Raw genomic sequence first — 23,354 nt, forward strand, 5'->3', positions numbered from 1 at the left:
AGGCTTCAGCCTCCTTCCTAAACCTTCCCAGAGATCCAAAGGGCAGATTCAAACAGCTACCAATCAGGGAAATAAGGAAGGCAAAAACAAAGGAGGAACAAACAAGAAACTATAGTACAGTGATTAAAGCAGCATCCTGGTTCCTCCTCAAGGGAATACATAACAGTATCTTTGAGTTCTTCTGCAGGAACTAAGGCTCCACCCAGGTGAGGGGTGGTAATTTTGGAGCACCACTCTGTTACCTCACCACCAATAAATCAGAAAAAAATTCACACATCCTGCAGCCCTCACCCCAAATTTTGTCTATAGAAACTCTTCCTCAAAAGCCATCAGGGCGTTCACGGGGTTTTGAGCACAAGCCACCGGTCTCCTTGCTTTAACCTGCAATAAAACTTTGCTCCAAGCTCAGATATTTCTATTGATTTGGCCTCATCTCTCCTTTGATAACCTAAGTCGCTACAATCCTGGGTTTCATAAAATAATACGTGGGAAACAATCCAAATAGCTATAATTAATGACAATCTGGGTAAATTTGGTCATGAGTTGTTCATTGCTGATCTGTGTCCTGCAATATTTAGGCTGATTAATTCCATCTGGAATTTCTCCTGGAATCTTTCTAATTTGTCCCTAATTCTCAGAGGGAACCAAGAAAGCAAGATCTCTGAACCTTCACTCAAGGACAGCACTACAGAGCTGAATAGTCTGGAGTAGCTGGTGTCTGAACTTAGGTCTTCGCCCTAATCTTCAAATACCATTAGCTTTATGAGGCTACATGAGCTACACTGCATTGCAGGACAATGTTCAGAAATACTCCCAAATAATGTATTCATTTAGGAAGTAGAATATAGAAGTAAATCCACTATAACTGTAAGCAGATAGGGTAGGAGGTCCCTGGGGAAAGAACCAGTAATGGCTTTCGTGACATGAGAGAACTCATTTTGGCCTAAGACATTTTGTGATGTAACCCTGATAAGGATGCTTGCCCTTGAACAGGTCTCAATAATTATGATCTTAAGAGAACAAAGGAATGCTGGAATAGAGAAAAGGCAGTCCAACAACAGTACAATGATAAAGCAAGAATCCTAGTTACTCCTCAAAGGATATACATAATAAAATATCTTTGAGTTCTGTAGGAATTAAGACTCCCATCCAGATGGAAGACAGGATAAGGATGTTGCCCTCCAGACTTCAATCAACCAAGACTTAGACTGTTGACCTTTGCCCCAATTTTAGGCTGAACTCTCCTGGCTCAAGCCCCTTCATGAATATGCATGTACCCTTAGCTTAAACTTCCCTGATTTTGCTGTTTGGGTATGCTGCTTTGAGAAAGATCACAAAGTACTTGCTGCAAGTAATAATAAGTCCTTCATTCTCCTGTACTTTGGCTTGGTTGTGTCTATTGGCTCAGCATCCACTAAGAGGTGAACCCAGCTTTCTGGTAACTTAGCTGCAATGATCCTGCCACATTTAGCTAGCTGTCTAGCTGTCAGGAAGGATGACCACTGCAGATTAAAAGGGCCATAGTGAAATCAGGCTGCAAAAGAACCTAGAAATGATATCATGGGAAGAATGGCTGGGGGAACAAGGGCTATTTTTCTTGGGGGGAAAAAAAGACAACTTAAGTCAGGGAAGTGGTGCCTAGCAACTATTTTCAATTATCTGAAGAGCTAGTGGATTTAATTTATGTGACAACAAAAGACTGAAGTTGGATAAGTGGATGACAGTTTATGGATGACAGTTTCAAGGAGTTGGCTTTCATCTCAGTATGAGGGGAAAAAAAAAAATCTTCCAACAATTAGACCTGTCCAGCAATGAAAGAGCCTGCCTCCAGAGGAGGCAAGTTGGCTGTCAGCTGCTGTAGAAGGGATCTAGCACAGAATGGCCACTTGGACAGAAGGACTTAAAATCCATTCCAATTTTAAGATGTTAAGAAATGGAACAAATAATTAAACTTAACACAGTCATTGTTATGCATAGTGTTTAGCTTCTAAGAACCCTAGAAAACTGAAACAAAACTGAGTTCAGTGAAAAGGTTTTGCACTTTCATCTTATTCCAAGTTGCATTCTTGATTTTTTTTTTTTAAAGCTAAGCCAATGAAGTAATGCAAGTTGAAAGTCAATCTCCCTATTTGAAAAACTAAATTATGTCCTGAGATGGTATTTATAGTTACCATTTAAGAAAACTGGGAAACTATTCATACTGCAATCAATATTTTATAGCTCTCCTACAAACTACATTGGTTATTTTTACCAAGACCTACAGGGGTCATGCAGAAGAAAAATACAGAAGCAGCTGTGTTAAAATTTAGGAAAACCAACCAAAGCAAAAGTTGAATTTCAGTTATGTCAGCTACTTTGTTTATTAAAAGACCTTGAGAAAATCTAACCTATCAGATAAAGAGGTAAAATGAAGAAAACTGTCCTTTTCCTTTCACCGCTGTGGCCACAGCCATGAGTATGCTCAGGCTTCAGAAGAGGCTTGCTTCCAGGGTCCCCCTGCTGTGGCAAAACGGTCTGGTTGGACCCCAAGGAGACTAATGAAATCGCCAAGGCCAATTCCTGTCAGCAGATCCGGAAGCCAATCAAAGATGGGCTGATCCCCTAGAAGCCTATGACTTCTTGGACTCAGTGGTGGAAAAACACCTTGGCTCGCTGGAAGGGCAGGCATAGGGGCATAGATAAGTGAAAGGGTACTGCCAATGCTCAAATGCTTGAAAAGGTAACCTGAAAGCAGAGGATGAGAACTGCACTGGCTGCTCAGAAGATACCATGAATCTAGGAAGACTGACCACCACATGTATCAAAGCCTGTACCTGAAGGTGAAGGGTAACATGTTCAAAAACAAGTGGATTATATCCACAAGCTGGATATATGTCCATGGAAAATATATATATATATCTCATGGAATATATCCACAAGCTGAAGGCAGACAAGGCTCGCAAGAAGCTTCTGGTGGACCAGGCTAAGGCCTGCAGGTCTAAGACCGAGGAAGCCGTCAAGCACCGTGAAGAGCAGCTTCAGGCCAAGAAGGAGGAAATCATCACGATTCTGTCCAAGGAGGAAGCAACCAAGAAATAAAGTTCTCCCCCTCTTCTCTGTAAATAGTAGCCTCAGCAATTGGATAAATCACACATTCAATAAAAACAAACCTTATTCTGCCTTAAAAAAAAAAAGAAAGAAAACTGTCCTTTTAATGATGACACAATTTTTAAAAAGCAATTTTCCCTGCCTTCCAAAAGAGGCACATACATAAGTAGCTTTGTTTGGATAAGAGTGGAAACAAAGGGTTTCCCTGATGGTCCAGTGGTTAAGAATCTGCCCCTGCAATGCAAGGGATGTGAGTTTGATCCCTGGTCCAGGAACTAAGATCCAGCACATCTCAGAGCAACTAAGCACCGCAGGCCATAACTACTTTAGTCCAAGAGCTTGGGAGCCCCTGTCACACAATTAGATGCCACAACAAAAGCTCCTGAGTACTGCAACAAAGACCCAACTCAGCCAAATAAATAAATATTTTTAAAAAATGGAAATAAGACAAATTCAAAGGAAAATAGGACAACACAATTAAAACAATGAGCAAATGCTTATATTATAACCTCTGCAGAACAGAGAATGGTTGAGTGGTGAACACACACACACACTCACACACACACACCCAAAACACATCCCTTAAACACCACTGGATTATGTCACTGATTCCATTCAAAGCACCATATTCACTGAGGAAGATTTTAAATGAAATGAAAATATATAACTCCAGAGAGGAGGAGAACAAACCAGAGAATATTTGACATAAATGACCTCCTCTGACCCTCCCTAAAGCCCTGTGAAATAGGAATTCTTACAAAGGAGGAAATCATGTTCATTAACTTCCCGCAAATTTACGAAGTCAATAAGAGATTGAGCCCGAGGTATGCATGACTGCAAATCTCAACAGTATTTCCTCTATGCCATGGGGTCCGCTTCAGAACCAGCCACTTGCTATGCCAAACCCACAAGGGTTCTTTCAACGGGAACTTCCCACAGGTATGGACTGCACCCCTCTGTTAAATGGGACCACTTTCCCTGACAATCGCTGAAGTTTCATACTTCAAAGGGCTGAAGTTGGATCTGCCCTTGCTCACCATTCCCATACAGTCACATCTGATGTCACCACTTCAACTTCTCCCAAATATTTCTTCCCACTACTTCTAAACTACTTCTAAACTTCCCACTATGATCTAAACCATCGTGACACTACCCTCACTGTGCTCCACGTCCTTTCCACCAGTCCACCGGTAACAGTCACACCACTAAAGGAATTTGAGGAAGGCACTCCCTATAGTTTTCCTATTTACAAACTCCATCTGGGATTTCACAGACAGCCCCCCTCCCACCCCTGCCAGGAACATTTCCAGCCTATTGCCTATAATTCCCAACTCTAGGTTTAATCAAAATACCCTTAATTTTAATCACCTACTCCCAGACATGATCCTTCCTTCAAAAACACCCTTCTCAGGACTTCCCTGGAGGTCTAGTGGTTAAGACTCTGCACTTCCAATGGAGGGGATATGGGTTCAATTCCCTGTCAGGGAACTAAGATCCCCATGCTGCATGGTGTGACCAAAAAACTAAAAAGTTAAAAGAAACAAAACACCCTGCTCCCATTTTTCCACCTGCCAGTACCTAACCCATCTGTAAAGGCCCAGCTCTAATGCCATCTCTCCCATAGCTTTCAGTTATTCTGTCACCCCAAAGTATAACAACTATAACACACTGCCTGTGTTAGATATTGGTGATACAAAAATGAACTCCCTCCACTGTTCTTATAATAAAATTTTCATGCCTTTTTATAGTATTCAGTATAATCTCCCTGATAAAACAATTAATTGGCTGTATGTTTTACCTTTTGAATTTCTTAAGGTTAGAGACCATTTTTTTACTCCTAATAACAAGATGCCATTGGAATATCTTGATTTAACAAGTGCTTACTGAAGTTTAAAGTCTACCCATTCGTCTGTGGACACTATAACAACCTCTTAACTGACCTTGGAAGTTTCACTCTAGAACCATCCAATCTAGTTTACAAACAGCCTGAATGACCTATTAAAAATGTGAATCAAACTGTCAGTTTCATATTTAAAAACAATGGCTTCACCTTAGATTAGGTGATGGTGTCTCAGCCACATCACTAAAAACACAAACATCAAAAGAAGAAAAAAAAAAAAAACAGATAAACTGGACTTCATCAAAATTAAAAACTTTCCATGGACACCATTAAGAAAGTAAAAAGACAATTCACAGGGAATTCCCTAGTGGTCCAGTGGTTAGAACTTGGCACTTTCACTGCCAAGGGCCCAGGTTCAATCCCTGGTTGGGGAACTAAAGTCCCACAAGCCGTGCAACATGGTCAAAAAAATATGAACAAACAAAAAGACAATTCACAGAATGAGAGGCAATATATGCAAATCATATATCTAATAAGGGACTTATATCCAAAATAATATAAAGAATTCAACAATAAAGGATAAATGAGCCAATCTTAAAAACAGGCAAAGGATTTAAACAGACATTTCTCTCCAAAGAAAACATACAAATGGTCAAAAGGACACGGAAAAAAAATGTTCAACGTCATTAGTACTTAGGGAAATGCAATTCAAAACTACAGTGAGATATCACTTCACACCGACTGGGGAGGCTAAAAGAAAAAGACAATAACAAGACTTGACAAGGAAACGAAGATATTAGAAAACTCATTCACTGGTGATGGGAATGTGTAGATGATGAAGCTGCTTTAGAAAATAGTTTGGCAGTTCCTCTAATGTTAAACATAGTGTTACCACATGACTTAGCAATTCCACTTCTAGGTATACACTCAAGGGAGATGAAAACATGTCCACACAAAAATTATGTATAATGATGTTCATAGCAGGAAATGACCCAAGTGTCCATCAAAGAATGAAAGATTAAAGCGTGGTATAGCATAGTGTTACCACATGACTTAGCAATTCCACTTCTAGGTATACACCCAAGTGAGATGAAAACATGTCCACACAAAAATGTGTACTGATGTTCATAGCAGGAAATGACCCAAGTGTCCATCAAAGAATAAAGTGTGGTATAGCCATCTAATAGAGTATTATTCAGCAATAAGAAGGAATGAAGTACTGACACATATTACCACATAGTTGAATCTCAAAAAATGCAAAGTTAAAGAAGTCAGCTGCAAAAGAAAATTATGTATTATATGAGTCAACCTATATGAAAGATCAAAAAAGGCAAATCTATACTAACAAAAAGTAGGTTAGTGATTACTAGGAGCTAGAAGGAGGAGGGGAATGGGGAATGACTGCTAATAGGTCCAGGGTTTCTTTCTGGGGTAATGAAAATGTTCTGTAATTATATAGTGGTTGCACAGGGCTTCCCAGGTGGCTCAGTGGTATAGAATCCACCTGCCAAAGCAGGAAGATGCAGGACACTGGGTTCAATCCCTGGGTCGGAAAGATCCCCTAGAGGGGGAAACGGCAACCCACTCCAGTATTCTTGTCTGGATAATCCCATGGACAGAGGATCCCGGCAGGCTACAGTCCATGGGGTCGCAAAGAGTCAGACACGACTGAGCACACACGCATGATGGTTGCACAACTCTATAAAAAAAGCACTGACTTATGCACTCTAAAAGGATAAACTTTATTATATGAAAGCTATATCTCAGTAAAGCTAATTAAAAAAAAAATAAAACTCCATTGCCTTGCATCCAGTTATAATGAAGTCCTAATTTCTGGCCACCCTACACCTTTCCAGCCACTTCTTCTGCCATCTCCTCTGCACTCCCGAGACACCTCTCTTCTCCACTGATGGAAAGCTCACTCCTATATTACAATCTTGTCACATGTTCATCCCTCTGCCCAAGTCTTCACACACCTGGCTGCCACACTCATGTTCAGAGCTCAGCTTACACATCATCTGTTCAGACAGGCCTCCGACTTCACATTCTGAAGTCGTTGTCCCAGTCACTCTGTCGCTGCACTATTATATTTTCTTCATAGTACTTACATAACAAATAAGGTATACAAAGTTATCTCAGTTGTTTTTCCCTTGTTTTTCCCTCCTGCCATAGTAGGCTATCAAAACTTCTGTTGAGTTAAACTAAAGCTAATGAATTTACTCTTCAGATGGTGAAAGACTGTAACTTAAGTTATGAAATGGATCATCTTACAGGGAAGAGATAATGAATGCCGTGTTAGAGGTACAGATGGGTATGGGAGAAATTCCAGATTAGAAAATGACATGTAGCTACAACAGCTGTGGAAAAGCTTCATAGAAATAATGGGACTGCAAACAGACTATGAGAGATTCACTGAAGTGTGAAAGGCATTACGGGAGAAAGGGTGAAAGTTATATCTGAATAACACCCTCCGTCAACGATGTTCATGACCTCAACACTTCACCCACATATACCCCACCATGACTCATGAGAATGTAACATGGAATCTCGAACTTGAATCCTGGACCGAAAATGCCTCAAGGACACTTGTGCATACCTCCCCCTACCTAATGCAGGCACAGAAACATTTGTTAAGTGACTAATAAGTAAAAAAGTACAGGTATTATTCCAGAAGTCTTACCATTATGATAAGAAACAATTTCTGCCTATTCACAAATACATATGGTTTCTATTTTAGACCTCTTTTGGCCCATTTTTATGAGAGAAAAGATGAAGTTAGTGTTTCCTATTTTAGAATTTTTTTTTTTAATGTTTTAGGGACAGAGTGGTAACAACAACAAACCATGTATCTCCAGCTCACCATTAAAGGGTCTGCTCAATCTCAGTGGACTTGTGGAGAACTAAGCTGCAGATTCCCTGCCACTCCTTCCCAATGTGACATTTCTAAGACATAAAGAAGATATTCACTAGCTACTGGAGCACTTGCAAGGCAGCAGAACACAATGGGAAGTTTAATCCCAGCCATGTAGTCTCAAGTTTGAGTGCTACCTTCTCTATTTGACTGTCTGATGTAAGGCAAGTAGCTTAACCTATCTGATGCCATTTCTTTATTTACAAAATGAGGTATTACTTACAACTGCTCCAGATTTGTGTGTAGACTAGACAATGTGCATGGACTTCCCTGGTGGCTCAGACAGTAAAGAATCCACCTGCAATTCAGGACCTGGGTTCAATCTCTGGGTTGGGAAGATTCCCTGGAGGAGGGCAGGGCAACCCACTCCAGCATTCTTGCCTGGAGAATCCCATGGACGGAGGAGCCTGGTGGGCTACAGTCCATGGGGTCGCAAAGAGTCGGACATGACTGAGCAACTAAGCGCAGCACAGAAAATGTGCCCACACTGGCTAGTCTAGCGTGTGCTTGACCCACTGCAAATGTCAGTTACAATGATCAAGTCACAAGAATTACAAAGTGCCAGGGTCACAGGTTGCTGGTCAATTAAAAAAATGCTTTAGAACTGAAAACAGTTGATTTCTAGCTTCTTGGGAATTTGATGAGCAGGAGTGACTTTGCATTATTTCAATACTATCAGTCTGGCCAAGGAAGAGATGCTTGCTGCCAGACCTGTCATTTATTCAGTACAAGAACCCTTGGAACTTGGAAGTGAGACTGTTAAAATATAACATCAGCCATCTAATTGGGACTGCATGAAGCTCTACAAATGAGACCTTTTGTACTATGTCTCAAAGGCCAATCAGAACCAAACATCAAGTGATGGAGGGGAAAAGGCAGAGTAATCTAAAGCCTCTATTACCTAATTTAAAACATATTTAAAATATATACATTTGTACATATATCTAGTTGACTAAAAAGACAATACACAGTTGATATATCTGATTCACTGTGAAAGCATACTGTCTAAAACTTAAAAAAAAAAAAAAAAAGAATAATTTCCAAGTCTTAAGTCTTCTCACAACATGGATCACACAGAATGCTAAAGAGAAGACTAGCATAATATAAAATGATTTAACAATTTACTTGGTAGATTGTTAAATATGCAATTCTTCATGCCCTTCATAATGATTGTATTTATAGCTAATCGTCTAGAGCCAATTTACTCTAGTTTCAAGATCAGTTGCCATCACTGACCCAGGAATTGAGTTCCAGGAAGTTAGATACAGAAGATTAAAAGTTTCCTGGTATCATATGTGTATTGATCTTAAAGGTAAGCGCAGTAATGGAAACTGGAAAAGGTGATATGAAGCAAGAACAACCCTTTCCTTTGATAATATGTATAATTAAAAGAATATGTATAATTAAAAGAATATGTATAATAGAATGATAATATGAATAATAAAAAGGGTAAAACAGGAGATTGAAAAAGCTAGCTTGAAATTCAACATTCAAAAAACGAAGATCATGGCTTCTAGTCCCATCACTTCATGGTAAATAGAAGTGGAAAAAGTGGAAAAAATGACAGATTTTCTTTTCTTGGGCTTCAAAATCACTGTGAACAGTGACTGCAGCCTTGAAATGAAAAGATACATGCTCCTTGGAAGGAAAGCTAGGACAAACTTAGCGTATTAAAAAGCAGAGATATCACTTTGCCGACAAAGGTCTGTATAGTCAAAGCTATGGTTTTTCCAGTAGTCATGAACGGACGTGAGAGTTCGACCATAAAGAAAGCTGAGCGCTGAAGAATTGATGCTTTCAAATTATGGTGTTGGAGAAGACTCTTGAGAGTCCCTTGGACTGCAAGGAGATCAAACCAGTTAATCCTACAGGAAATCAATCCTGAATATTCATTGAAAGGACTAATGCTGAAGCTTTAATACTTTGACCACCTGATGTGAAGAGTAGACTCGCTGGAAGAGACCCTGAGCTGGGAAAGATTGAAAGCAAAAGGAGAAGGGGATGGCAAGAGGATGAGATGGTTAGATAGCATCACCAACTCAATGAACATGAATTTGAGCAAAATGCAGGAGATAGTGAAGGAGCGGGAAGCCTGGTGTGCTGCAGTCCATGGGGTCACAAAGAGTTGGCCACGACTTAGCGGCTGAACAACAACAATATTTAAAGAGTGAATGAGGTCTAAAATGATAATATACAAAGTGTGATCAAGTCACAAAAGCAATGATCCCATGGACCTCAAATAAGCTCTGGAGGAGGAATTCCAGGTATGCCATGTAAACATCCACCTCTCCTCACCTCTTAGTTGAGCTGACTTGTCAAAACTCAGCTCAGAAATATCCTCTGAAAAGCTTTCCTTAACTCCGTGCAAGCATGCTAAGTTGATTCAGTTGTGTCTGACTCTGTGCAATCCCATGGACTGTAGCTTGCCAGGCTCCTCTGTCCATGGAATTCTCCAGGCAAGAACAGTGGAGTGGGTTGCCATTTCTTCCTCTAGAGGATCTTCCTGATCCAGGGAGTGAACTCAGGTCTTCAACATTGCAGGCCAATTCTTTACCACCTGAGCTACCAAGGAAGCCCCCTTTAACACCATATGTCTGTGTGTTAGTTGCTCACTTGTGCCCAACTCTTTGCGACCCCATGGGGTGTTGCCCGCCAGGCTCCTCCATCCATGTGATTTTTCAGGCAAGAGTGCTGGAGTGGGTTGCCATTTTCTTCTCCACTTTAACACCATACACAAAAATAAACTCAAAATGGATTAAAGAACTAAATGTAAGACCAGATACTATAAAGCTCTTATGGCTGAACACGAGTCTCTTATGTCTTCTGCATTGGCAGGAGGGTTCTTTACCACTAGTGCCACGTAGGAAGCCTCTTCCTTAACCCCATTTCCTCCTAAATGCTAGGTAGGCTGCCTCTTCCCTATGTGCCCAGGACCTACAAATGTACACCTTGCAGCCTTTCATTGACTGCATACTTGTTTGCCTGACTGCCTCTCCCAATAAATTTACATCTCCTTTAGGGAACAGACCTTGACTCACCTCTTTGTATCCCATAAGCCAATACTGCCTGGCACTCAAGCCTTTGTTGAAAGATAAAATCAAGAGACAGTCAGCAAAGCATATTTTTGTATACTGAAAGACTGCAAATAATCCACAGGCAATTGGTTAAATCACCATTCTCAAAGTGTGGTCCAAGGATCCCTGAGGGTCCGTGAGACCTTTCCCAGCGTCTGTGAATCCCCCTTTCTCTAAACACATATTTGCATGAAGCCAGATTCTCTTCCAAAACTTTCACTTGATAGCATGGCAAACTGACTGAGTAAGAAACCAGATGTGAGACTCTACCTTTCTTCTATTAAACCAAACATTAAAGAGACTTGCAAATATGCTACTCTTCTTTGGACTTTGTTCTAGAAAACAGTGCTTTTTTTAATAGAAATAGGTTAACATGGGTTTATTACTCTTGTGTGTGTTAGTCACTCAATCGTGTGTGATTCTTTGCAACCCCATGGACTGTAGCTCACCAGGCTCCTCTGTCCAAGGGATTCTCCAGGCAAGAATACTGTAGTGGATTGCCATTTCCTTCTCTAGGGGGTCTTCCCGACCCAGGAATCAAACCCAGGTCTCCTGCATTGCAGGCAGATTCTTTACCATCTGCGACCAGAGAAGCCCAAGTACTCTTACTTTTAACGAATTAATAAATATTTTTTAACTTTCTTAGTTTTGATTTTAGTATAGTTAATAACTATAGGTAGAACCTGTATAAACAAAGACTCTTTGGGGTTCTCAATGTTTTTTAAATGTACTAAAAGGTCCTGAGACCCAAACAGTTGAGAATGGGTTGGTTAAAGAAACAATGATATAGTTGTATGATAAGAGTATGTAGCCAATTTTTTTCAAAGAATATGGTAGGTTGATAAACACTAGTAGAAACCAATGTCCAAGGTATAATGCTAAGTTTTAAAAAAAAGGACAGGGACTTCCATAGTGGTCCAGTGGCTGTACCTGTGCTCCTAACGCAGGAGGCCTGAGTTCTATCCCTGGTCAGGGAACTAGATCCCACCTGTCACAACTAAGAGTTCCCATGCTGCAAGTAAAGATCTTGTGTGCCATAACTAAGACACGTGCTGTGTGTGTGAGTCACTCAGTCTTGTCCGACTCTTTGCAACTTCATGGACTGCAGTCCACCAGGCTCCTCTGTCCATGGGATTCTCCAGGCAAGAGTACTGGAATGGGTTGCCATTTCTTACTTCAGAAGATCTTGCCAACCCAGGGATCAAACCCAAGTCTCTTGCATCTCCTGTATTGGCAACAGATTCTTTACCACTGCACCACCTAGGAAGCCCTCTACATGTATCACCTTTTTCAAAAAATCAAGAGTATAAGAAAAATTATATTGAAATAGTACAAAGCATTAAACTCACTTTGAAGAACAGACTGTATTGACACTGGAAAATATTAAATGATACATTGTGAAATAAAACAAGCAATTTTCAAAACATTAATACATAATATATTCTTGAAAAACTGTCGGGAAGATATTCTGCACATAAAAAAGTATTAACAGTATTATTTCCTCCTAGTTAGTGTTAGTGGAAATACAAATTTTTTACTTCCTCATCTTTCTTGCATATCTAAACCTTTGGTAACTTAACATAAACTATTTCTGCAATCAGAAAATCAATGAAAGGCCTCTTTCCTGGATGGAACCATGGAGGGTGCAGAAAAGAAGAAAAAGAAGGTTCCTGCTGTGCCAGAAATCCTTAAGAAAAAGCAAAAGAATTTTGCAGAGCTTAAGATAAAATGCCTGAGAAAGAACTTAGCCCAAAAGATGCTTTAAAAGGTAAGGAGGAAGTTAATCTATGAAAAAGCTAAGCACTATCAAATGGAATACAGGCAGATGTACAGAACTGAAACTTGAATGGCTAGGATGGCAAGAAAAGCTGGCAACTTCTCTGTGCTGAGGAACCCAAATTGGCATTTGTAATCAGGATCAGAGGTATCAATGGTGTGAGCACAAAGGTTCAAAAGATGTTGCAGCTTCTTCATCTCCATCAGATCTTCCAAGGCACTTTTGTAAAGCTCAGCAAGGTTTCAACTAACATGCTGAGAATTGTGGAACCATACATTGCATAAGGTGTTACCCAAACCTGAAGTCAGTAAATGAACTGATCTACAAGTATGGTTATGGCAAAATCAAAAAGGAAGAGAATTGCCCTGACAGATAACATGATGTTCAATCTCTTGGCAAATACGGCATCATCTACATGCAGAACCTGATTCATAAGATCTATACTGCTGGAAAATGTTTCAAAGAAGCAAACAACTTCCTATGGCCCTTCAAACTGTCTTCTCCATGAGGTGGAATGAAGAAAAGGAACACCCATTTTGTAGAAGGTGGAGATGCTGGCAACAAGGAAGATCAGATCAACAGGCTTATTAGAAGGATGAATTAAGGTACCTACCATTATTTTTGTAATCTGTTTACTTAATAGAGACTGCTTTCAAGCTGAAAAGAAAAAAGAAAACAAATGAAAGCGTTTAAATACACAAGTGTAGGGAATTCCTTGGCAGTCCAGTGGTGAGCACTTCACACTTTCACTGTTGAGAGCCCAGATTCAATCCCTAGCCAGGGAACTAAGATCCTGTAAGTGGAGCAGTGCAAATGAGGAGGGGGGGGATGGGGGTGGGGATGTTGAAAAATAAAAATACACACAAAAGTATGTGTTCAGTTCAGTTCAGTCATTCAGTTGTGTCCAACTCTTTGCGACCCCACGAACTGCAGCACGCCAGGCCTCCCTGTCCATCACCAACTCCCGGAGTCCACCCAAACCCATGACCATTGAGTTGGTGATGCCATCCAACCATCTCATCCTCAGTCGTCCCCTTCTCCTCCTGCCTTCAATCTTTCCCAGCATCTGGGTCTTTTCAAATGAGTCAGCTCTTCGCATCAGGTGGCCAAAGTATTGGAGTTTCAGCTTCAACATCAGTCCTTCCAAAGAATATTCAGGATTGATTTCCTTTAGGATGGACTGGTTGGATCTCCTTGCAGTCCAAAGGACTCTCAAGAGTCTTCTCCAACACCACAGTTCAAAACATCAATTCTTTGGTGCTCAGCTTTCTTTATAGTCCAACTCTCACATCCATACATGACTACTGGAAAAACCATAGTCTTGACTAGACGGACCTTTGTTGGCAAAGTAATGTCTCTGCTTTTCAATATGCTAAGTTGGTCATAACTTTCCTTCTAAGGAGTAAGTGTCTTTTTAATTTTATGGCTGCAATCACCATCTTCAGTGATTTTGGAGCCCAGAAAGATAGTCAGCCACTGTTTTCACTGTTTCCTCATCTATTTGCCATGAAGTGTTGGGACCGGATGCCATGATCTTAGTTTTCTGAATGTTGAGCTTTAAGCTAACTTTTTCACTCTCCTCTTTCACTTTCATCAAGAGGTTCTTTAGTTCTTCTTCACTTTCTGCCATAAGGGTGGTGTCACCTGCATATCTGAGGTTATTGATATTTCTCCCGGCAATCTTGATTCCAGCTTGTGCTTCCTCCAGACCAGCATTTCTCATGATGTACTCTGCATATAAGTTAAATAAGCAGGGTGACAATATACAGCCTTGACGTACTCCTTTTCCTATTTGGAACCAGTCTGCTGTTCCATGTCCAGTTCTAACTGTTGCTTCCTGACCTGCATATAGGTTTTTCAAAAGGCAGGTCAGGTGGTCTGGTATTCCCATCTTTTGAAGAATTTTCCACAGTTTATTGTGATCCACACAGTCAAAGGCTTTGGCATAGTCAATAAAGCAGAAATAGATGTTTTTCTGGAACTCTCTTGCTTTTCCTATGATCCAGCGGATGTTGGCAATTTGATCTCTGGTTCCTCTGCCTTTTCTAAAAACCAGCTTGAACATCTGGAAGTTCACGGTTCACATATTGCTGAAGTCTGGCTTGGAGAATTTTGAGCATTACTTTACTAGTGTATGAGATGAGTGCAATTGTGCGTTAGTTTGAGCATTCTTTGGCATTGCCTTTCTTTGGGATTGGAATGAAAACTGACCTTTTCCAGTCCTGTAGCCACTGCTGAGTTTTCCAAATTTGCTGGCCTATTGAGTGCAGCACTTTTACAGCATCATCTTTGAGGATTTGAAATAGCTCAACTGGAATTCTATCACCTCCACTAGCTTTGTTCATAGTGATGCTTCCTAAGGCCCATTTGACTTCACATTCCAGGATGTCTGGCTCTAGGCAAGTGATCACACCATCATGATTATCTGCGTCATGCAGATCTTTTTTGTACAGTTCTTCTGTGTATTCTTGCCACCTCTTTTTAATATCTTCTGCTTCTGTTAGGTCCCTACCATTTCTGTCCTTTATTGAGCCCATCTTTGCATCTATATTAAATAAAATACTTAGTAAGCAAAAAATTACATGAATAAAGCAGCACCAGGGTGGCGCAATAGAGTCCTCCTGCCAATGCAGGAGTTGCAGATTCAAATCCTGGGTTGGGAAGATCCCCTGGAGAAAGGAATGACAACCCACTCCAGCAGTCTTCACTGGAGAATCCCATGGACAGAGGAGCCTAGTGGGCTACAGCACACAGGGTCACAAACAGTCGGACATGACTGAGCAACTAACACTTTCACTTTTAGCTGCTGAATAGACTATAATATAGAAACTTTAAATGGTTTTGAAGAAGCGGTAAGAACACAGGAAAACACTCACAATATCCAAGTGGGACGCCAAGTTAGTTTGTTGGGCACAGCAGGGCAAATATACAGGAAAAAAATAATTTGTTAGAATTTCCTAGTGTCAGTGTGGAATAGTGGGTAACCTTCACTTGCCTTTTCAGTTTCTTCCACAGCTTCACATTTTTCAAATTTTCTACAAGGCATGACTTTGGTCAGAAAAAGCTACTTTTAAAAAATGAGCAGGACTTCCCTGGTGGTCCAATGGCTAACACTCCATGCTCCCAATGCAGGGTGACCATGTTCAAACCCTGGTCAGGGAACTAGATCCTGCATGCCACAATGAAGACTGAAGATCCTGTGTGCTGCAAATAAGACCTGGCACAGCCAAATAAACAATTTTTTTAAAGTGGATTTCCATTAAAAAATGAACACACTGAAAAGAAGCTCCGATTCAGCTACGCATGTGTCAAAGTCAGTCTTATTGTCACGGGACCTTATTCAAGTCAAACAGTTCTCTCAAAGTATGTGTGAAAACCCTCAAACGAGAAAAAACAGGGGGATGTACAAGTGGACCTGCAGATAAGAGAGATGCCTCCAAACTTGTCAGGTCCTTGACCTAGGCTACATCCCGAGTCTTACCAAACGAGGGAAAAAATATGGAATATACCATACTCCAGAAATAGCAGACTAAGCCAAGACTTTGTATCATCTCCAAAAACATGAACTATTAATATTTAATGTTGTTCTAAATACATTGGTGAACATTAGTCTCTTTAATACAACTTTTCCAATTGTCAGATGTTTTCATTCTTACATAAGACACACATTTATACTTAATGAGCATTTAAAAAAAAAAAAAAAACCTGAACCTTCTGAACTAGATCATCTTTTCAGGAGAGGCTCAGCCCATAGTCTAATTTGAAATGCCAATCCCATCTGCAAACCTCAGCAAGAGCTGCAGTTAATATTAAATTAAGAGCAGAAACAGGTTTGTTCCTGAACATCTTTACTCTCAAGTCCAGGATACTTCCAAAGGGAAACTTTCCAATTTCCCTATGCTTGAGATAGTAGAGCCAGCACAAACCTTAAAACAGGATTCTCACACCTTTCAGAGGGAGGCTTTAGTCACTGATCTGATCACTCAACAAATGAAGGTACCGCTAAATATAAACGGGGGAGTGGGGTTTGTTTTGGGCCACACCATGCAGCATGAGGGATTTTCATCTCCGACCAGGGACTGAACCTGCATCCCCTGCAGTGGAAGTGGGAGCATGGAGTTTCAATCACTGAACTGCCAGGAAAGTCCCAAGGTTTGGGGATAGTGGTTTTTGGTATTTATTTTCTTTACTTATTTGGCTGTTCCGGGTCTTCATTGAGGCTTTTTAGTTGAGGCAGGTGGGATTTTTTCTTTTTTTTTAGTTTCAGCATTCGGACTCTTGTGGCTCACACCATCAAGAATCTGCTCACAAAGCAGGAGACTCGGGTTCAATCCTGGGTCAGGAAGATGCCCTGGAGAAGGGAATGGCAATCCTCTTCAGTATTTTTGCCTAGAGAATTCCATGGACAGAAGAGCCTGGTGGGCAATAACCCATGGGGTCACAAAGAGTCGGACACAACTGAGTTACTAACTCATTCATGCTCTAATTCCCTAATCAAGGATCAAACCCAGGCCCTCTGCGATGGGATCACAGTCTTAGTGTAACCACAGGCCTTCTCCTTTATCCTCTGCTTTAGCTCCTCTCAGAAGTACCTTGATAATAGTATTTGATGCAAATTCCCTGAGTTGCTTTGCAGATGTGAAACCCCCCTCCACCAAATGGAAGAACTACTTGTTGACCAAGAGCACATAGCCTCAGGCCTCCTGGAGCCTAAGGACAAATAAGGTTAACCCCTGTGACACCACTCTCCTGCCTCGAATTGTGCTCTGGCTGATCCTGTACCCTGAGACACTCACCTGCCCTTAAAAAATGCTTTGCAAAAACCATTTAGGAAGCCCCAGGATTCTCAGGGCATAAGCCACCTCCTAGCATGGACTTGCCAATAAACCTTTCTTCGCCCCAAACTCTTGATGTTTCAGTTTGGCCTCACTGCACAATCTGGCACATGAACTTGCTTTAACATTAGCCACTGGAGTACCAGGAAAGTCCCAAATTTTAATGGAACCCGACTGAGTGCCAGCTGTTGTGTGTCTGTGTGTGCATGCACACGCACACACATACACGTTCATGCATATGTATGGAAACACACATACAAAAGCTAATATTGTTTATGACAGTGTCCCAGCTTCTGGCAACTTAAGAGAACTCTCCCATCTATTTACTCATTCAGTGTGCTAAAAAAAAAAAAAGTAAGCCAAAAATTTGGGGGTGGGTCTTCAGATAAGGTATTTGATAAGTCTCAGCCTGCAGAGCTTCAGGCAGACCAGGCAGAGCCAATGGGTGACAGACATCACAAGGCTGAGATCCATAGTAAACACAAACTTTTATCACAAATCAGAGCTAATTAAGCAGAATGGACTTAACCACTAAAGGCTGTTTGACTCTTCTGGGAAAGATGTAGATAGAATTTATGACCGTGTCTTCATCAGACTTGTTGAACTCCTTTTATTCATTAGGCAATTTGTCAGATCCGTCCTTTAAGTCTCTCAGTGGCAACTGGAATATGGTGAAGGTAGAAAAAAAACATTGCTATAGCCCCCAGCACCTAGAACACTGACATATAGCAGGTATTCAGTAAGTATCTCCTGGATAAATCAAAATACATTTGCTGCTCTGCATCAGAAGTGTATGTGACAGCAGCAATAGAATCCACAAGCTATGTGCAGAGGAAAGAGATGAATTTTGCCAGGGCAGGTGAGGGAAAATTGCCCAAATGCAATTTTGGGCAATGCCCAGTTGAGTAGCCAGTCCTTTCCTGGAAGAGCAGCTTTTCACCAGGCAGTAGCTGCAGGAAAACCATGTGGACAGGAGTATGTCCCAATCCTGCAGGCTGCAGCACATGGCCTGAGCTACTTTCCAATTCAAATTCCTACCAAGGTTTTACTTCCTGGGATTTTGCTGTGCTTCAGCTTCTCCTTCAAACCTTCAACGATAAAGGGGTACCTACAGAACGGTCATTGTGCTTCGCTGCCAGGAAATTAGTGAAAAGCAAACAGCAAGTAACAGAAAAATAAATGCTGCGAATGTTTTCTTATTTACCAGGCAATGAGCTTTGTTAATACTCTTATATCTTCTGAGAAAAATAACCCAAGAACACCCTCCAAGTCCACTAGAAACAGGCCACTTTCAAAATAATCATTGTCCTTTATTTGTCCTCTTCTTCTTTCCCTGATAGTGCTTTTGTTTTTTGGGGTTTTTGGCCCTACATCCCTGACCAGGGATCAAACTTGCATCCCCTATACTGGGGGCACGGAATCTTAACCATTGGACCGCCAGGGAGGTCCATTCTTGATTAAGTTTTTTTAATTGATTCATGCATAAACTACTTGATTCTCAACAGAAAAAGATAATTTTAAACATTGCAGAGTCACTTTTTACTCCAGGGAGAAACACTGGCAGGGAAATGAAGCCATTTGAAAGAGAACGTAGACTAAAATTCTGAACAAAGGAAAGTTAAAATGAACAAAATAAGGGAAAACAGCAAGTGGAAAAGTTTTCAAACCCCCTAAAAAAGTGCAGAAACGAGCGACTTCCCATCACATTCTCTTCAAAAAAGGAAAGAGTGGGCTTCCCCAGTGGCTCAGTGGTGGAGAATTCTCCTGCCAGTGCAGGAGACATGGGTTCAATCCCTGAGCCAGGAGAATTCTAAAAGGCAAGGAGCAACTAAACCCATATACCACAACTATTGAGCCAGTGCTCTAGAGCCAGGGAATGGCAACTACCTGAAGCCCAGGTGCCCTAGAGCCAGTGCTCTGCAACTTGAGAAGCCACCCGGATGAGAAGGCTGAGTGCCGCAACTAGGAAGTAGCCCCCACTCCCTGCAACTAGAGAAAACCCCAAGCAGCAAGAAAGACCCAGCACAGCCAAAAAAATAAATAAGTAAATCATCTTTTTTAAAAGGAAAGAGGCACTAACCCAGTCCCAGGATGGATGGTGCAAAGCCGTCATGCCAGAAGGAGGCAAGTTACAGAGAAGGCAGAAAAATGGGCTCAATCCCACCCAGCAGTTTCCTCACCTCACTACACCCACTGAGAAGCCCCACCTGACCACAAAACCCACCTGGCCACAAAAACCTTGCCTTGAGCCAGCCTACCCTCTCACAGTTCTCCCCCCACCCAAACTGCATTCCAAACAGGGAAGGAGTAAAATGCATTTGAATGTGGTATTAAAATTAAAATAGACCCAGTGGTGGTAACAATACCTGCAAGAGAAAATTCCAGGTGCAATTGGGTATACAGGATGCAGTCTTCTGAATGTTGAAGGGTGGGGAACAGGATTATTGAAAATCAAAATAAAAGTTTGCTCTAAAAACCTGCTTTAAGAAATAAGGAGTAAAACTCTGCCTTTGAGATACTTCTTAATTCCCCGCCGCTTTAAGGCTTTCCGTTTTCCAAGCACCGTCCTCCACCCACCTCTATCAAACTAATCTGTGCTTCTGTAATGAAGATACCGTAATAGGCTACAACCACCTAGGACCAGATGAGAACAGAAGACAGAGTGAAGCACCCCGTTTGCAATAACAAGTTTTCATAAATGAGTTGCTAATTGTGAGCATCTGCATCCCAGAAGAGCCAACTACCTCGCAGCAGCAGCACAACTACCTACCTCTCGCCTTTTAACGCCAATTCATTATGAACTCGTGTGAACGCGGGGTGGGAGGAGAGGGGAGAAGGGCCGCACTGACAGGCTAAGGAGAGCAGGCGACCTGTAGCCCCAAATTCACCACGCCAGCCAAGGGAGGCATTCTCAAGAAGCCATTTCCAGGGAGGCTGGATTCAAACTGTAATTTGTCAGATCGAGTCTCCTAGTCTCCTAATGGTCAGGCCCCGGCTTGAGGAGGAGGGGGAGTTAGTAGTGAGAGTTTACCTTAGAAGGCGGCAGGGAACAGACAGGCCTTTCAAAGTCACCCAGGGCTCTGCCCAGAGACCCCAGGAGGCGTGGAGGGGCTGGAGCCGCTCGCGGCTACGAGCCCCGCGGCGCCACAGGTTCCCCAGCGCGCGGCCGAGCCCGACTCCCACAGGTGGGCGGCGCTCGGCCCGGGGGGCTCGGGCGAGAGGAAGGGATGCTACGGTCACCAGGGACGCGGTGAACCGGGTGGGAGACGGCTAAGCGGTGGGATGGCTTGGCCTTAAGGAAGCCGGGCGAGAGGGAAAGCTCGGGGTTTTCAGCTGCCGCGATCCGCTCGGTGATGACCTGCTTTTCTCCAAGGCAAGAGCAGCCCGTGGGGGCGGGGGTGGGAGGGTCGCGCCCCTCCCACCCTCCGCCCAGCTAGCCTCTGCCTCCTCCCCGGCGCGGTTAAGCCGCACGGCCGCGGGCCACCAGCTGCATGCGCCCCGGCACGTAGGAGCCTGCACGACCACACGCGGGCGGGGGAAGGGCGCCCGGGGACCGAAGAGACTCAGCCCCTGGCTGGCCCTTCGCCTCCCAGCCTCACCCGATCCCGCGTCCGCTCACTCGCCCCCACTCCCTCTCACCCGTGTTGGCCTTGATGTTCTCCCGCAAGAAGTGGCCGCTGGAGAGATGCTGGAAGCCAAAGTTCTGGGCTATCCTCTGGCACACGGTGCCCTTGCCCGAGCCCGGCGGCCCAAGGATGACCGCACGCAGGAGTTTGGAAGCCATTGCCTCGGCGAGGAGGAGGAGGCCGAACTGACAACCGGGACAGAGGCCTTGGAGAAGCCCCGGGAACTTTGTTTCTTCTGCCCTTGCCTTTGACACCCTGGGCTCGCGCGGGGATTCGCCGCCGCCCCTGCAGGGGAAGGAGAGACTTTTTGAGACAACCCCTCCCCTCCGCCCCGCGCCTGGGCGGCTCGAGGGCGGAGTAAGCGCCACGCTACACCTCCCCGCCCTCAACGCCCCCACTCTGCCATCCCGGAGAACTCCCGAGCGCCCGCCGCTGGCGGGGGTAGCCCTCGGGAGCTCGGAGCGGGGTCAGCCCGGCCAGGCCCACCTCGATCCTTTCCTAGATCTCGCGCCCCACGCCCAGTCCTAAGAAGGGGTCGGGCATCCCCACGCCAATCTCCACCGAGTGAGACAGCCGGAACAGGCGGTGACTCCAAGCGCGCCTCCAGTAGCCCCACGCCGCGGCGGCTGAGTCCCAACCCGAGTCCCCGCACGTGGGCTGCGTTTGGTCCGCGCCTCCGCCTCTCCCCAGCGGCTGTCACATCCCCGGGAGTGGCAGCGGCCGCCTCCTCAGAGGTCTGAGGGATGCTCTCCTCACCGTGAGGAGCCCGAGTCCGGTGCCTCTCCACCCCGAGGAGTCAAATAAACACACACCTTGGCCGGGACGCGGCCCTCTGCGAGGCTTCTAGCCCGGATCCCGCTGGGCGGCGCCGCCTCCGCCCGCCCCCACTCGGAGCCCGGGCCGGCCGCGCGGGGCTCGCGCCTTACGTAAGCCGGGAGACCGGCTCCGCGCTAGCCGCCCGCCTGCGCTCCCCACCCCGCCCCAGCCCTGCGGCTCGGCTCCCACCCGTCTCCTCCGCGCTCTTGCTCCCCGAGACCCCGTGGGGCCCGCGGGACAGAAGGAACGTGGAGAAGACGCACGCGCCAGAAACCCCTCTTTTGCAGTAGGTTAGGGAGCCTGTCTCCTGTGGAAAGGAAGGAAAAATACAACTTGTTGAGTGCCTACTGTGCGTCAGTTTCGGAGCTAGGCGATTTCCTTGAAGCAGCAACCGTTCCAGGTAGGGCGTGCACAACGGAGGAAAAACGAGGCTTGGAGTACGGCCCTTCCTTCACTGAGTCATTCATTCAACAAAGGTTTATTGAGCGCCTACTATGTGCCAGACGCTCTTAGTTCCTCAGCATGTAGCTGCGAACTAGAGATGGACTCCTTCCTACCCTGTGGAAGTTACATTTCAGCGGGCCTTTTGAACTCTCATTTGCACGACTCCAAAGCGCAGGCTTCTAGAGTTAGAAGGAAAAGGGCGGGGGGAGAGGGGAGGGGTTAGGAATGATCCTGCGCTCAGGATCTCGTAGACTGGTTCCAGAACTTGAGAAGCCAGGACGTTGGCACTAAATTAACAACTGAATCCCGATGGATGCTATCTTCTCCCTCGCCTCCCCAGCGCATCCCAATATCCCAAGCCATATTCTCTTTAAATCTGTTCCAGCCCCACACACAGCCTTCATATCCCACTCCGACTTAATGTGATAACCGCCTGCCCACAAGTCTCCAGCTTCCGGCCGTCCATATGTGATGAAGCTGCGAGAGATACTGCTTAAGTGAGAATCAATTTCCATTATTTCCTCACCTCAGATATTATCGACTCTTCAGCATAAAGGAAAAAAAAATCGTCAGCAGGGGCACACAGGTGCCTTCCGTACACCTCTGCCATCCTTCCACAGGCCTCCTGTCTCCTGCCATTGCGGAAATCCCCTGCAGGATTCTGGCTCACCAGTTCCAGAGGGACAGTGTGGAGAAGAGCCTTCTCTAGCTTCCTGGCTGCTCTGTCTGTGCTGGGGGGCTGGGGAGGGGGTGAGAGAGACTGGCGTGGGATCCCAGGTCCCAGCCCTTCTCCTCCACACACTGATAGCCAGACAGAGCCTAGTCTCTCACTACCCAGGAGCACCCCAATGCTGCCAACCCCCCGCCGCCAACCCCAGGCCAGTATTTGTTCCAAAGTCCCCTTCCACTGGCAAAACTATCTCAGTAATTTCCCTGGTGGTCCA

General features: G+C 44.0%; 1 protein-coding gene, 1 non-coding gene and 1 pseudogene across 7 annotated transcripts in view; 2 read left to right on the forward strand and 1 right to left on the reverse strand.

Annotated features, from left to right (window-relative positions):
- The window catches only part of AK4 (adenylate kinase 4), an 87,008-nt gene extending 64,397 nt beyond the window's left edge, over nt 1-22,611 (reverse strand). The window contains exons 1-2 of one of the 6 annotated variants that reach the window (XM_081486529.1): nt 22,315-22,611; nt 21,164-21,435 (exon numbers count right to left, since the gene is read on the reverse strand). In XM_081486529.1, coding sequence (XP_081342655.1) covers nt 21,164-21,435; nt 22,315-22,433 — 391 coding nt within the window. In that variant the 5' untranslated portion in view covers nt 22,434-22,611. Of the gene's footprint in view, nt 1-20,555; nt 20,610-21,163; nt 21,436-21,636; nt 22,182-22,314 lie in introns of those variants that run through there. The other 5 variants (XM_081486534.1, XM_081486530.1, XM_081486532.1 and 2 more) reach the window with 5 other exon arrangements.
- LOC145504989 (large ribosomal subunit protein eL19-like) lies at nt 2,452-3,078 on the forward strand (annotated as a pseudogene).
- TRNAE-UUC (transfer RNA glutamic acid (anticodon UUC)) lies at nt 5,289-5,361 on the forward strand. The gene has a single exon. It is a non-coding gene; the product is annotated as a tRNA-Glu (tRNA).
- Nucleotides 22,612-23,354: the final 743 nt, after the last annotated feature.

Source organism: Giraffa tippelskirchi, chromosome 5, assembly GCF_054371585.1.
Source record: "Giraffa tippelskirchi isolate mGirTip1 chromosome 5, T2T-mGirTip1v1.2.pri, whole genome shotgun sequence".
Lineage (NCBI taxonomy): Eukaryota > Metazoa > Chordata > Mammalia > Artiodactyla > Giraffidae > Giraffa > Giraffa tippelskirchi.